At 44.4% G+C, this 16,477-nt stretch overlaps 1 protein-coding gene across 1 annotated transcript in view; it reads left to right on the forward strand.

The window, feature by feature from the left end:
- Positions 1 to 16,477, forward strand: part of LOC139015966 (aldo-keto reductase family 1 member D1-like) — a 54,341-nt gene that overhangs the window by 26,018 nt on the left and 11,846 nt on the right. Inside the window, exons 3-4 of the mRNA XM_070423521.1 lie at positions 5,925 to 6,041; positions 14,025 to 14,102. Of these exons, the coding sequence (XP_070279622.1) occupies positions 5,925 to 6,041; positions 14,025 to 14,102 (195 nt within the window). The remainder of the gene's footprint in view (positions 1 to 5,924; positions 6,042 to 14,024; positions 14,103 to 16,477) is intronic.

The raw sequence follows: 16,477 nt of genomic DNA on the forward strand, positions 1-16,477 counted from the left end.
GGAGGAAAACCGGTGCCTGCAGCCAGGAAAAGGGAAGACCTATAGTACGAATCTTTTCGTGCAACAGGCCTCTAGTTAAAATATAAAAAAACAGAATTTTCACTGACATGGGGTGGCAGCAATACCACCAAAGGGTCCCACAGTAACAACATAAAACATTTTCCCACTATGCTCTCCACCTGAAGTTTTCTCTTGTCTGTGCTTTCAAGGATAAAAATTAAAATGATTGTCTGACATAATAAATAAAAGATCAAGACCACATTTTACTAATTTTGCTAGCACTTACTTGTGACAAAAAGGGTAGAATTTTTTTTCACACAGAAATCTCTCAGCAAATTTGATGGTTCAAGAAGATGTACTAATTTATCCTGAGATGCTTACTACCCCTCAGCAACTAATGTTTTACAGACTTTAAAGGTACACACGCTCCTACTTGACAATCCAAGCCTTATTCTTTCATTACCTCTTTCAAGAATGAGTAATTTATTTTTCTTTTTTTTGTTAAGCTATCTAAGTTTATCTTATTAACATTTTCCCCAGCCATTTATATATATATACTAGAGGCCCAGTGCACAAAAACTTGTGCACTCGCGGGGGGGGGGGGGGGGTCCCTCAGCCCAGCCTGTGCCCTCTCGCAGTCTGGGAACCCTCAGGGGATGACCACCTGCTGGCTTAGACCTGCTCCCCAGGGAACTGGCCCTAAGCTGACAATCAGACATCCCTCTGGCAGCCTGGGAGCCCTCAGGTGATGTCCACTGGCCAGCGGGGAGCAGGCCTAAGCTGCAGTCGGACATCCTTAGTGCTGCTGAGGAGGCAGGAGAGGCTCCCACCACCACTGCTGTACTGGCACTTGTCAGCCTGGCTTGTGGCTGAGCAGAACTCCCCCTGTGGGAGTGCACTGACGATGAGTGGGCAGCTCCTGCATTGAGCATCTGCCCCCTGGTGGTCAGTGTGTGTCATAGTGACCAGTAATTTCCAGTATTCTGCTGTTAGGGTCACTTTGCCTATTACCCTTTAATTATATAGGATAGAGGCCTGGTGTACAGGTTGGGCTCAGCTGGTTTGCCCTGAAGGGTGTCCGGAACAGGGTGTCCCAGATCAGGGTGCGGGTCGCACTGGGGTGCCTGGCCAGCATGGGTGAGTGGCTGATGGCTGTTTGCAGGCTGGCCACAGCCCTTTCGGGTTGGGGGTCCTGCTGGGGTGACTGGCCACCGTGGGTGATGGGCTGAGGGCCTTTTTCAGGCTGGCCACACCCCCTTTAGGGTGGGGCGTCCTGCTGGGGTGCTTGACCAGCCTTGGTGAGTGGATGATGGCTCTTTGCAGGTTGGCCACAGTCCCTTTAGTGTGGGGTTTCCTGCTGGGGTCCCTGGCCAGCCTGAGTGAGGTGCTGAGGGCTGTTTTCAGGGTGGCCACATCCCCTTTAGGGTGGTGGGTCCTGCTGGGGTGCCTGGACAGCCTGGGTGAGTGGCTGATGGCTGTTTGCAGGCTGGCTATGGCCCCCATCCACCCAAGCTCCCAGTGGAGGCTGGGTGGAAGCAGGTATCTGGGATTTATAGATCTTCTATAATTGAAACTTTGTTGCCATGAGTGGAGGCCAGAGCCAGCCAGGGCAGGTAGGAAGCTTGGCTTCCTCCATTGCTGGGGCAACCAAGCCTCCTGCTTGCTCCAGCTCCGTGATTGCCGGCCGCCATCTTCATTGGGTTAATTTGCATATATTCGCTATGATTGGCTGGTGGGCGTGGCTTGGCGTGTACCAGAGGTTCGGCCACTTTGCATGTTTTTCTATTATTAGATTAGATATCTACATAATAAAAGCCCAGTGACCGTTATGGCGGACTGACCGAAACGACCAGTTGCTATGACGCACACTGACCACCAGGTGGCAGACACTCAATGCAGGAGCTGCCCCTTGGTGGTCAGTGCACTCCTACAGTAGGAGTGCTGCTCAGCCAGAAGCCAGGCTCATGGCTGGTGAGCACAGTGGTGGTGGCGAGACCCTCTCCTGCCTCCACAGCAGGGCTAAGACCAAGCAGTAAAAAGTGACCAGGCAGGAGGTAAGGTGCGAGCAGGCAGGTGGTTAGAAGCGAGGGGTCCCAGGTTGCAAGAGGGTGCAGGCCAAGCTGAGGGGTCCCCACCCACACGAATTTTGTGTTTCAGGCCTCTAATCTATCCTAATAATGGAGAAACATGGTAATTAACCGTAACTTCGCTACCCTTCCCATTGGCTAATCAGCGAGATATGCAAATTAACTTGCAACCAAGATGGCGGCTGGCAGCCAGCAGCTGAAGCAAACAAGAGGCTTGCTTGCTCCAGTGAAGGAGGAAGCAAAGATTCCCTGCCTGCCACTGCTGGGCTCTGAGCTGCACTCTAAGTAACAATGTTGCAAATATAGAAGCAAAACAAACCCCAGAAACCTGCTTTCAGCTGTCAGAGCTGGAGTTGCAACAGTGTTTCAATTATAGAAGCCAAACAAAAACAGATACCTGCTTTCAGCAGCCGAGGTCTCAGAGCTGGAGCAGAGCCTCAGAGATAAAGCCGGCTCTCAGCACCAGTGACAGCCATAGAAGGTAAATAAATCCCAGAATTAAAAAAAAAGATAAGAAAAAAAGGAGAAGTTGGGAGCTTCAGTCACCCACCAGCCTGAAAACGGCCCTCAACCCCTCACCGACTGGCCAGGCACCCCAGTGGGGACCCCAACCCTGAAGGGAGTGCGACCAGCTGCAAACAGCCATCATCCCCTCATCCAGGCTGGCCAGGCACCGAAGCAGGACCCCCACCATGATCTGGGACACCCCTCAGGGCAAACCAGCCGGCCCCCACCCATGCACCAGGCCTCTATCCTATATAGTAAAAGGGTAATATGCCAACTGACCCTTACAGCAGAAGGACTGGGAATGACTGGTCACTATGACACACACTGACCACCAGAGGGCAGACGCTCAATGCAGGAGCTGCCCTCTGGTGGTCAGGGCACTCTCACATGGGAGGAGCTCTGCTCAGCCACAAGCCAGGCTAATGGCTGCCAGTACAGCAGTGATGGTGGGAGCCTCTCCTGCCTCCTCAGCAGCGTTAAGGATGTCCGACTGCAGCTTAGGTCTGCTCCTGGCTGGCAAGTGGACATCCCCCGAGGGCTGCCAGCCTGCCAGAGAGATGTCTGATTGCCATCTTAGGCCCAATCCCCCTGGGGAGCAAGCCTAAGCCAGCAGGTGGTCATCCCCTGAGGGGTCCCAGACTGCGAGAGGGCACAGGCGGGACTGAGGGACCCCCCCTCCCCGTCGAGTGCACAAATCTTTGTGCACCGGGCCTCTAGTATATATTTAAAAGCCTAATGTGGAAATTGTCTCCTCGGGAGTCCAACTGGGAGACTGGGAGTTCGATCGCTCACTATGACATGAGCTGACCACCAGGGGATGGTGCAGAATGAAGGAAGGACCTGGCCAGCAGCTGGCAGCCAGGGGAAGGAAAGCCCTAGCTGGCAGACAGAAGGCCCTGATCGGCCCTGATCATTGGCCTTGCCTAAGGATCCTACTAGTGCATGAATTTTGTGCACTGGGCCTCTAGTTGAGATATAATTGACATATAACATTATGTGAATTTGTGTACATGTTCATTTGAAACACTTATAGCTTACAAAATGATTACCAACATAATGTTAGCTAACACCTCCATTTCTTCACATCATTACCATTCCCTTTATTATGGTGAGAAAACATTTAAGACCTACTCTCTTAGCAACTTTAAAGTATGCAATACAGTATCATTAACCTCAAATACCATGCTGTACATTAGCTCCCCAGAATTTACTCATCTCATAACTAGAAGTTTATACCCTTTGACCAACATCTCCCCATTTTCACTCAGGGTTAGCTGTCTAATCGTTGGCCTTGTTGTGGGATAAGTCTCATACCCTGCCGTTTTGGTGACATTATCGTTTAAAATAGACATCCAGTAACTTCTTAGTAGGAATTGACAAAATTTCCCTGGAGTCTGAGTACAACCAAATGAGAACAAAAGACCAGTAGGAGGAAATCTAAATCTTTGCAATAATTTAAAACTTCACCAGCTTCTGCATTGCCTGTGACAATGTGAAGGATCCAGTGAAGATGTCCACACAATCATATTTCTTGCTCAAATGAAGCACATCCTTTATCAGAGTGACATGAAAATAAAGGGGCCAGGTCAGCACAACTATTCAGGTACATGCTCCCTAGTTACACAGTGAGGAAAAGTTTCAGTACTGAGAGTCAATTAGGAAATTAGCACTGCACAGAGGAAGGCTTGTCTCCAAATTAGGTCCTCTGTGGTTCAGGTGATCTTTACATCTCTGGTCCATTATTCTTATTTTTAAAATAATTTTTTATCTTTCAATTACAGCTAATGTACAGTATTATATCAGCTTCTGGTATACAACCCAGTGATTAGACATTTATATAATTTACGAAGTGCTCACCCTGATAAATCTAGTACGCATCTGAGACCATACACAGTTATTACAATATTATTGACTATACTAGAGGCCTGGTGCATGAAATTCGTGCACTCGGGAGGGGTGGTCCCCAACCTGACCTGTGCCCGCACACAGTGTGGTAGTCCCACGATCAATCTCCCCAAAGAGGTAGGCCCCGCCCACCCATCCAGAGCTCCTCAATGGATTGCCCCAAAGAGGTAGGCCAGAGCCAGGGGTCCCGCCCTTGGCATTGCGGCGTGGAGCCACAGGACCTGCCTCAGTGCCACACACACAGAGTCAAGTCCCCACCCACCCACCCGCATCTGCTGCACACGCAGTCTCCTGGTGATGGATTGTTACAGTGTGACAGCGTGAGGGTGTGACAACCACATAGGCTTTTATTCATATAGATTCCCTATGCTATGCTTTACATCGCCATGACTATCCTGTTACTACAAATCCAATTTGTACTTCTTAATCTCTTCATGTTTTTCACACATCCCCCCAACTCTCCTCCCATCTGGCAACCATCCAAACGGTTTCTGCATCTGTGAGTCTATCTGTTGCTGCTTGTTGATTTATTTTGTTTTCTAGATTACACGTATAAGTGAAATCATATGACATTTGCCTTTCTCATTTTGTCTTATGTCACTCAGCACAGTATCCTGTAGGTCAGTGATTCCCAAAGTGGGCGCTACCGACCCCCGGTGAGCGCTGCAGCGATCCAGGGGGGCGGTGGTGGCCACAGGTGCATTTGGGGGCGATGAGTAACTACTATTAAAATTTTTAAAAAAATTAATTTCCAGGGGCTGAGTAATATTTTTTCTGGAAAAGGGGCGGTAGGCCAAATAAGTTTGGGAACTACTGCTGTAGGTCCACCCATGCTGTTTCACACGGCAAGATTTCATTCTTTTTAATGGCTCAGTCATATTCCATTGCATATATGCACTACTTCCTTAACCACTCACCTACTGATGGGCACTTGGGTTACTCCCATATCTTGGCTATTGTAAATAATGCTGCAATGAACATATGGATACATATTCTGTTATTATATTCATTTTAAATATATATATTTGAATTAATTTTAGAGAGGATGGAAGAGGGAGAGAGAGATAAAACATCAATGATGAGAGAGAATCATTGATCAGCTGCCTCCTGCACGCACCCCACTGGAGATTGAGCCTGCAACCCGGGCATGTGCCCTTGACTGGAATCAAACCCGGGACCTTTCAGTCCTCAGGCTGACACTCTATCCACTGAGCCAAACCAGCTAAGGCAGTTCTGATATTATAATCTGATAGAGTTATACTATTGGTGTCCAGAGTTATATCAGCTTATCCTATACTCAGATGAAACTTCAGCATAAACATTTTTATGCAGTAAAATGAATGAATGTATTGTAAAGAATAAAGAGCAGTACCCTTTTCTTTGAAAGAGAGTGGATGTCATTAATTATCCTTTTTATTCTTTCAGCTGTGGGGTACACATTTTGAGCCAGAGAGAGTCCTCCCATGCCTGCAGAAGACACTCCAGGACCTCCAGCTAGATTATGTTGATCTTTACATCATGGAAACACCCATGGCTTTTAAGGTGAGTGCAGACACCTAAAAGTTTGGCCTCTGCTCTTTGGCAGCCACGAGCCAGCAGCCATGTGCACAAAGCTAGTTCATTACTTAGCACCACAGAATGTTGTCATTTTGTTACTGTAGGTCAGACAGCACTGACCTAGCCTAACAAATGCCCAGAAAGATTATGTGTAACAGACTCAGGCTTGGATACCATGGTTCTTGATTCCTAATCCAATGCACTTTTTATTACAACATGTCTTTACAACTGTAGTTTAAATTATCTCCATCAATCCATCACATAGTCACCAAAGGGTACTCCATATTTTAATTGTCCAGCATCCAGACACACCCTTCTTCCCACTCCTATAGACTTGAAAATATCCCTGCACGACAAAACGCAAAATAATATATACAACTGAAAACTTACTCACCTTCCACCCCCCAAAAGGGAAATAACCCAAAGAATGGTCAGGTTTTTGGGGGGTCAGCAACAAGATCATGGTGATAGCTATTCCTCTGGTTCAAATGCACTTCTTCCTTAAACTTCCTCAATCTATGTACTCTGTGTTAATTTAACCACCAACAACACATCCCTACTGCTTTCAAATGTCTCCGAGAAAGGTGAGACTGAAAATGAAACTAGTCATTGAGGTGCCCAGATTTCCTTCACAAGAGCAACCTGGCTGCCCTTGTTCTGTTCTCTGGAAGCTCTTTCCTTGATGACTCTTCTCTATGGTAACATCCAAAAGGGACTTTGGGAAAGATTCCCCTTTTGCATCTTTGATACGAATTTGCAAGCTTCACAATAGCCTTGGTTAAGCAAAGGCTTTCAATGGCCAGTTTGGGATTTCATGGACAGTCAATATCCCTTAAAAATTTGCTTGGCTTTCAGTAAATTCACATTCAGTCAGCTCCATTAAAGAGTAATTAAAACTAGAAATCTTCTTCTATCTAATCTTTAGCCTGTGGTTTCTGCATGTTAGTAAAGAAATATCCTATCCCCCCTCATCTAGTAAGTCCTTAGCTTAATGCCCCTTCTGACTTGAAATAATACAAAACAGGGAGGCACAGGCCATGCATTCTTTGCACCCAGTCTCCATCTCATTGGATGGTGCTCCTTTGTTGGGTGTGGCATCATTGGCCTGAGATCTTGTCTTCAGAGAGAAATGGACAAGGATTCTCCCAAAGTCCAATTTTATTTCCCTCTAGGATTCTTACCTTCCTGTCCTGGCTGACACAGACTTTTCTAACTCTAGAAGGCCCAGAGCTGAACTTCTGCCATTTGGGGAGGCATCTAGAAGCAGAAAGTACCTGTTTTAGCAAAATATGATCTTACCATTCGTCTTACAAGCCAAGTAGCAATAAACACATTTATATTTCTTCAGGACCTGACTGAAGACTGCAAAAATGGCCAACAAACTCTAACACCCAATGTTTTCCTACTAAGTGCCCTAAAGCTCCAATCTTAGTATGCCCATTGTCAGAGTCTCAAGACACAACCAGGCAACAATTTAACAAGATGCCATGCTATTGCGTAGCAAGAATATCCAATTCTCAGCTGGAGAATCCTCACTATCCACAATCCCATACTGACCTGGCCAATTCCACAGTCTTTGTTCATTACTTGCCATACCCAACACCTTTGTTTTAGTCAGAACTCTTGTTATAAATGGCAGAAAACCAACTCAAATTGGCATTAGCAAAAAACGGAACTAAGAATTCCAAGGCATATCTAATTCCAAAGGACTGGATTCAGAAGTTCAAACTATGTATCTACACTCCGGCCCTTTCTCAAAAATCTCTTTTTATATGATGGCAAATGCCCATTGATATGCCAATCCTTCCTTATCAATACAACTTAAGAATTCAGAGGAAGAGAAACTACACATTAAACCTCCTAAAGAAACAAAGATCAGCCTTGCTTGGGTCACATAACTTTTGCTGACTAATCTTTGTGTAAGGGCATTGGTGTCTGACATCTGTGGCCAAGAATTGGAGCTGGGTCAGCCCACACAATGTGCAATGAGCTCCTCTATAAAAGAAGGCTAATGATAGTAGAAAGCAAAATAACCGATTTCCACTGCACTCATTAATCAGAGGTCACATAGCAAGCATGGTGGTATGAAGCCTGGGCTACAGATTCAGGGCACCTTGTTTGAATCTCAGCTCTGTCACATGTGAGCCAGATGACTTGGTCAAGTTATTACCTGATCCTTTTACATATCACCTAACTATGATCCAGTGGAAAGATTATGAACTTTGCAGTCACACAGAAGAGGGACTGACATTCAGCTTTATAGCGTATTAGCATATTGTCTTTGATATTCCTGAACTTTCCTTCAATTTCATGATTGGTAACTTGGAGATGATACCAACTCATTTGCCAAGTATTGTGAGGAGTCATTAGTGTTATATATGTGAAATTACAGACACAGTGCCTGACATTTCATAGCTAATAAAATGTTATAAAATCTTCAGATGGAAATATATATTTCAATATACAGAATATCTTCAGTTTACAAAAGAAAAGGTTGAGGCCCCAGGCAATGAAATAGCTAACTCAGGTTTAAAATCCATCAGACTGAGACCAGATCCTGGATCCCCTGATGCCAATCCCATATTTGTGCTTCCACACTGTACAGCCCCTTCTCCCTCATGCTTTTTAAATGAGGAATGACATTTTATTTATTTATTTATTTTTTTAAATTAAATCTTTATTGTTCAGATTACATTTGTTCCTCTTTCCCCCCCCACCCATAACTCCCCTCCTCCCAGTTCCCGCCCCACCCTCCGCCCTCACTCCCCACCCACTGTCCTCATCCATAGGTGCACGATTTTTGTCCAGTCTCTTCCCGCATCTCTCACTCCCCTTTCCCCCCCAAGAATAGTCAGTCCATTCCCTTTCTATGTCCCTGATTCATTATAATCACCAGTTCATTCTGTACATCAGATTATTTATTCACTTGATTCTTAGATTCACTTGTTGATAGATGCATGTTTGTTGTTCATAATTTATATCTTTACCTTTTTCTTCTTCTTCCTCTTCTTAAAGGATACCTTTCAGCATTTCGTATAATACAGGTTTAGTGGTGATGAACTCCTTTAGCTTTTCCTTATCTGTGAAGCTCTTTATCTGACCTTCAATTCTGAATGATAGCTTTGCTGGATAAAGTAATCTTGGTTGTAGGTTCTTGGTATTCAGTACTTTGAATATTTCTTGCCATTCCCTTCTGGCCTGCAAAGTTTCTGTTGAGAAATCAGCTGACAGTCGTATGGGTATTCCCTTGTAGGTAATTGAGTCTCTTTCTCTTGGTGCTTTTAAGATTCTCTCTTTGTCTTTTGCTCTTGGCATTTTAATTATGATGTGTCTTGGTGTGGTCCTCTTTGGATTCCTTTTGTTTGGGGTTCTCTGCGCTTCTTGGACCTGTAAGTCCATTTCTTTCACCAGGTGGGGGAAGTTTTCTGTCATTATTTCTTCAAATAGGTTTTCAATATCTTGCTGTCTCTCATCTTCTGGTACCCCTATAATTCTGATGTTGGTGCGTTTGAAACTGTCCCAGAGGCTCCTTACACTATCTTCCTATTTTCGGATTCTCTTTTCATTTTGCTTTTCCGGTTGGGTGTTTTTTTGCTTCTTCGCATTTCAAATCTTTGACTTGATTCTTGCGCTCCTCTGGTCTGCTATTGGGTGTCTGTATAATATTCTTTATTTCAGTCAGTGTATGCTTAATTTCTAGTTGGTTCTTTATCACAACTTCGCGGGTCTCATTAGATTTCTTGAGGCTCTCATCAAGTTCATTGGCAGTTTCTAGCAAATTATTGAAAGCCCTCAAAAGTGTGTCTTTTAGCTCTATATCCTCCATTTCTGTCATGTTTTTTTGTCTCCGCATTTTTTATTCTTTCTTGGTGCACCCCCTTGTGGTCTTTGTGCGCAGTCTTATTGTAGTTAAGCCCTGATTGTTGTAGTTAATACTAGAGGGATTTGGCCACCAGGCCGACTGGCTGTGAGAATCAGCTGTCTGCAGTGGGAAAACTTCTGTCCTCTGGAGAGGTGCTAATCTAGCCTTTGCCTGAGGCAACCCGGCAAATGGCTCTGTGCAGGGCTTGGTCGGGGCGGGGCGGGTCACACGGGATTAACAGGGAGGGCGGAGGGAGCAGTTATGGCTGCTCTCAGTCCCGTTCCCAGAGGCTCTGCTTCTCAGAACCCCAGCAACCGCTACAAACCTCGGAGAGAAAGCTGCCCTCACGTTCTGACTGATACCAGACAATCCCGCTTCTCCCATTTGAGTCTGAGTCCCTAGAGACTCCCCGGATCTGAAGCTCAGAGTCTGAGACTCCCTCCTGATTGAAAACGACAACCTCGCCCTCAGCCACCAGCCTGCTCCACGCACACCTCTGTACCTTTGTATTTTCCACACTACGCCTCCTCTGAGCCTCGGTATGCTGTTCTCTTTCCTTCTAGTTGAAGAATCTCTCCTCAGCCAGCCTTCCTGTGGTTCTGGGTGATGTCCGTTACGTCTTTTAGTTGTATTTTTGAAGTAGTTGTTTGCGGCAGCAAACTACCGTGTTTACCTATGCCGCCATCTTGGTTTCCTGGATCCCCTGATGCCAATCCCATATTTGTGCTTCTACACTGTACAGCCCCTTCTCCCTCATGCTTTTTAAATGAGGAATGACATTTAAAAATATATATATATTTTATTGATTTTTTACAGAGAGGAAGGAAGAAGGATAGAGAGTTAGAAATATCGATGCGAGAGAAACATCAATCAGCTGCCTCTTGCACACCTCCTACTGGGGATGTGCCCACAACCAAGGTACATGCCCTTGACCGGAATAGAACCTGGGACCCTTCAGTCCACAGGCCAACGCTCTATCCACTGAGCCAAACCAGTTAGGGCAGGAATGACATTTTTTAAAGATAAATGAAGTTACTGATGAACAGGAATGGGAACCAGTAGCATGGATTTTTAGAGGGTTGAATTATTCTTCTAATACTGTCTTACAGTCGGAGCAGGAGTAGAGAGAGAAAGACCATGGAATGATTCAGATGAGGGATGAGTAAGGTAGCACAATGGAAGCTTAAGAGGAACATCATGGAAATAGCTAACATGGGCTCAGAAATGATAAGGACTTAATAAAAATCAGGGTAAGTAAAAAATATTTAACACAGTGTATGATAGAGGCATAAAACCATTCTGAGCAGAAATAAAATTGGGAAATGCAAAAGGCAAGAAATAAGGAGAGAGACTGGAGTGGAAATGTGGGCCATAGTGTTGAGAAGTACAAAGAGCTTGGGAAGCAGAGACAGAAAGGGTAATTAACATGAATGATTATATGGTATTAAGGAATAAGTGAGACAGGAGGAAACTGAGTCAAAATTGTGTTTGCTAAGTTATCACGAGGGGAAAGTTTTGTCAGGTGAGATGCAAAAGAAAAAAATAATAATATAATGAATTTTGTCCAATTGCTTAATTTTCAATAAAAATTCCTATTATCCTAAAAAGAACTCAATGCTTCCAACCATACCAAACAGACACTGTATCCTCATATTATTTGACTAGAGGCCCAGTGCATGAAATCCATGCACTTAAGGGGGGTTCTTCAGCCCGGCCTGTGCTGTCTCGCAGTTCAGGACCCCTTGGGGGATGTCCGCCTGCCATGAAGGCAGGAGAACCTGTGCCACCATCACTGCACTTGCCAGCCGTGAGCCCGGCTTCTGTGTGAGTGGCGCTCCCCCTGTGGGAGTGCACTGACTACAGGGGGCAGCTCTGCATTGAGCATGTGACCCCTGCTGGTCAGTGCACATCATCGCAACCGGTCCTTCAGCTGTTCCGTTGATTTGCATATTAGGATTTTATTGTATAGGATATCTTTCAACACAGTCGACCATTATCTCCTGTACACTTTTTCTTCTTGTGATTTCTATAATACCACCCTCTCTTGGTTCTTTGGCAGCTTCTCTGCCAACCTCCAAATGTTGTTATGCCCAGAATAGTATGTCTATTCTCAATATTCTCATCTTACTGAGCCACACTGTGTCTATAAATGACTTCATATAGTTGCAAGGATTGATTATTATTTTATATGCAAGGGCTACCAAATTTTATCTAATGCAATGGCCTCCTTCGAAGCATCTTTCTGATACTTCTCTGTTCAATTGCCTTCTCGAATAGCCACTCGAATGTTTGGTCATTTCAAACTCAAAATATTAATAAAAAACTCTTGATTGCTAACCCAAACTCAGGAAATGATTACCACTATCCACCCCAGGAGCCTAGGAATCATCTTTCATTTCTCTCTATTCCATTTTCAAGCCCATAGGAAATGAGTCCCATGTTTACATACATCCAAAAAAGAGAAATCTGAAAGATAATGTTCCACACCAGTTAGCCTTAGTTGGAAAAGGATCACCCAAAAACCAAAAAAGGGGAGTTGACACTAGCTAATGTGTGAAGTAGGAAAAAGGAATGCTGAACTCCTGGAGGGCCCCAAATTGAAAAGGAAAAAAAAAACAGTGAGCAAGTTTGCCAGAACTGAGAAGTAACATGATGTGCTCTTCTAAACTTTGGTAAGGCTAGACTGTCAAACACTGAGTCTCAACCTTTACTATTTTTTTTAAAAATATATATTTTATTGATTTTTACAGAGAGGAAGGGAGAGAGATAGAGAGTTAGAAACATCGATGAGAGAGGAACATCGATCAGCCGCCTCCTGCACATCCCCCACTGGGGATGTGCCCGCAACCCAGGTACATGCCCTTGACCGGAATCGAACCCGGGGCCTTTCAGTCCGCAGGCTGACCCTCTATCCGCTGAGCCAAACCGGTTTCGGCGCAACCTTTACTATTTTAAAAAAATATATTTTATTGATTTTTTACATAGAGGAAGGGAGAAGGATAGAGATTTAGAAACATCGATGAGAGAGAAACATCGATCAGCTGCCTCCTGCACACTCCCCAGTGGGTATGTGTCCACAACCAAGGTACATTCCCTTGACTGGAATCGAACCTGGGACTCTTGAGTCCAAAGGCTGGCGCTCTATCCACTGAGCAAAACCGGTTAGGGCTCTACTGTTTTTGATGAGTAATTCTGTAATTAGGAGAAAACTCATGGCTTAAGAACAATAATCTGTTGATAAATAAAGGAAAAATGAATGCCAGTATAGGATAATGAGATTAATTTGTCACATATTTTGGCAAAATGAAAGAATTTTTGGATAGTCCCATAAAAGTAATAAATGTATATAAATATAATTTCTTATATAATTATATAAACACTAGAGGCCCAGTGCCCAAATTCGTGCACGGGTGGGGTCCCTCGGTGTGGCCTGTGGGGATTGGGCCCCAGCTCGTGCCCCTAGCCACACAGCCCCAGCTCTCACCCCCATCCTTGCAACTCCCACAGCCCCACCTGGCACCCCGCCTTGTCCTGGCGCTGCCCCTTCACCTGCTCAACCATCCCGCCTGCAGGGCAATTGATTGGAGCCGGGCCCCCTGCCCTGCTCCCTCAGTGCCTGGGAGCTGGGCAGTGGCCCCACCCTCTGCCACCGCTACTGGTCACTGTCTGAGGAGTAATCAATCAGTCATAGCTGGGCCCCCCCTCACCCTGCTCCTCAGTGCCTGGGAGCCAGGTGGCAGCCCTGTCCCCTGCTGCCGGCACCGCCCTCTCACCTGCTCCACCATCCCACTGAGGTCTCACTCTCATCGGGTCCCATCAGGGCTGGTAGCATCTCCACTGCCGCCAGCTGCTACCACTGTGTCACCGACACCCACCATTTCTGCGCCACCCCCTGGTTGTCAGCACAAGTCATAACGAGTGGACAAACTCCCGGTCAAGGGGACAACTTGCATGTTAGGCTTTTATTATATAGGATATAAAAAATTAGACTTGAATTGCTTTCCCAGAGCTAGGGTATATTGGCCTAAAGACAATTCAAATTCCATCATTTCAATTCTAAGATATAAATAAAATGAACTACATTTGTTTTTGCTTTACTTTCTCAGCCTGGAGATGAAATTTTTCCTATAGATGAGAATGGCAATTGGATATTTCACCAGACAAATCTGTGTGCTACTTGGGAGGTAAGTTCAAGTGGGCCTTGTATTCTTTTATTTCAAAAGACTACATTTTTTTTTAGCTGAAACCGGTTTGGCTCAGTGGATAGAGCGTCTGCCTGCGGACTGAAGGGTCTCAGGTTAGATTCCGGTCGAGGGCGTGTACCTGGGTTGCGGGCACATCCCCAGTGGGAGGTGTGCAGGAGGCAGCTAATCGATGTTTCTCTCTCATCGAAGTTTCTAACTCTCTATCCCTCTCCCTTCCTCTCTGTAAAAAATCAATAAAATATATTTTTTAAAAAACACAGAAACCCCAAAAAACAAAAGACTACATTTTTGAACTGTGATCTGATTATTCCTATTTGATTTAGGAAGAGATGCAGCATTTACCCTCCCATTCCAAATTTTGGAGTCATGGAATGTACTCTAATGAGTACAGCATTGCTTTCTAATGGGTGTCCCCCTCTAGGTAACAGTTGAAGACCTGAAGGGTGGAGTTGTTTTGAGGGGTGAAGAGGCAGCTACTAGTTTTCTGGTGCTTGGGGCTCTCTACCCAAGAGACAACATACTGACTCCTGATGTCATCGGAGCTGAGTAATTTGAAGTCTGGTGTTTCTCTCTAAGGGTCTGCCTGACAGGTTAGCCAGTATCCCCAGGAGAAAATAAGCTCATTGCTCAAAATAATAAGGTATTTATTTCACAAAGAAACAACATATCTCAATTACAGATCCCAACATAAACAGAGCAGAGAACCAAGGACTTTTGAATTAGCCAATTAATATATTAAAGGTGATAAGAAAAGATATTAGGAATATGAAATAAGAAAACATTTTTAAAAACAAGTATTAAGTAATAATTAGGAAAAATAAAACACAATGAAATAGATGGGATAAATATGAAATGGATATAAAGAAAAAGGGATCAAATTGAAAGATCAGAATGAGGAAATCTCCCAATATGAAGTAGGAAAAGACAGAAAAAAATTAAATATGAAAGAAAAGCTAAGAGATGTGCAGGACTTAGAATTTTCAGTACTCACATAATAGAAAAACAAGAAAGAAAGAAAGAAAAAGGTAAAGAGGTCATAGTTAAAGGGAAAAAAACAGAGATATTGAATGAGCATAGATTACCAAACAGGGAAGAGAAGGAAAGCCACACCTAGACACAATATAGAGAAATTTAAGAATATCAAATATAAAGAAAATGTTAATGCTTCCAGAGTATAGCAAACAATTCAGTGAAGGGGACAAAATGGAATAATAAAAGGTAATCCAAGAGATGGCAGGAAAAAAACAGAAGGTATATGAATAGATGAGGAAATAAAAAAACAAATACCAAGATGAAAGATTTAAACTCAGTGATATCAATAATCACAGTACATATACATATTTAAAACAATGTAGTTAAAAGGCAGAGGTCAGAATGGACAAAAAGCAAAGCCCCACTATATGTTATGTACAAGAAACCCATTTTAAATAAAAACGTTTATACAAACATGTTTAAATTCAAAGGTTTAAGAAATTATAGGACAGGAAAATATATACTATGCTAACAGTAATAAAAAGAAAGCTGGAGTAGCTATTTTAATATCAACAAAGATTCTAGAGCCTCTTTATTCCCAGGGATAAAGAACTTTGTCTTATAATAAAAAGGTACTAAATCCTAAATATCTATGCACCTAATAACAAAACTCCAAAAATACATGAAGCATAAACTAACAAAACTGAAAAGGGAAAGGCAATAAAAGAGTCATTCATACTAGTAGATAATGAGACTAGAGGCCCGGTGCACAAAATTCCTGCATGGAGGGAATCCCTCAGCCCAGACTGTACCCTCACCAATCTGGGACCCCTCAGGGAAAGTCCAACTGCCGGGTTAGGGGATCGGGCTTAAATGGCAGGTAGACATCCCTCTCACAATCATGCACCAATGGCTCCTAATCACTCACCTGCCTGCCTGCCTGGTCACCCCTAACTGACCACACCCCTTGTTGGCCTGATCACCCTCACAGCCTCTGCATGCCAGACTGATCACCTCTAACTGCCGCCCCCCCACCAGCTTGGTTGCCCCCAACTGAACCCCACTGCCAGCCTGGTCGCCCCACACAGCCTGCTGTTAAGTCATTTGGTCATACCACACTAATCGCCCTGCTGGCCTGGTCGCCCCCAACTGCCCCCACTGCTGGCCTGGTCACCCCATGCAGCCTGCTTGTTCAGTCGCTTGGTCATCCCTCACTAACCTCCCTGCCAGCCTGGTCGTAGGCAGCCATCTTGTGAGGGAATGAGGGTTAATTTGTATATTACCTCTTTTTAAAAAAATATATATTTTATTGATTTTTTACAGAGAAGAAGGGAGAGGGATAGAGAGTAACATCGATGAGAGAGAAACACCAATCAGCTGCC

The sequence above is a fragment of the Myotis yumanensis genome, unplaced genomic scaffold, assembly GCF_028538775.1.
Source record: "Myotis yumanensis isolate MYYU_CA2020_CCGP unplaced genomic scaffold, mMyoYum1.0.hap1 SCAF_9, whole genome shotgun sequence".
Classification (NCBI taxonomy): Eukaryota; Metazoa; Chordata; class Mammalia; order Chiroptera; family Vespertilionidae; genus Myotis; species Myotis yumanensis.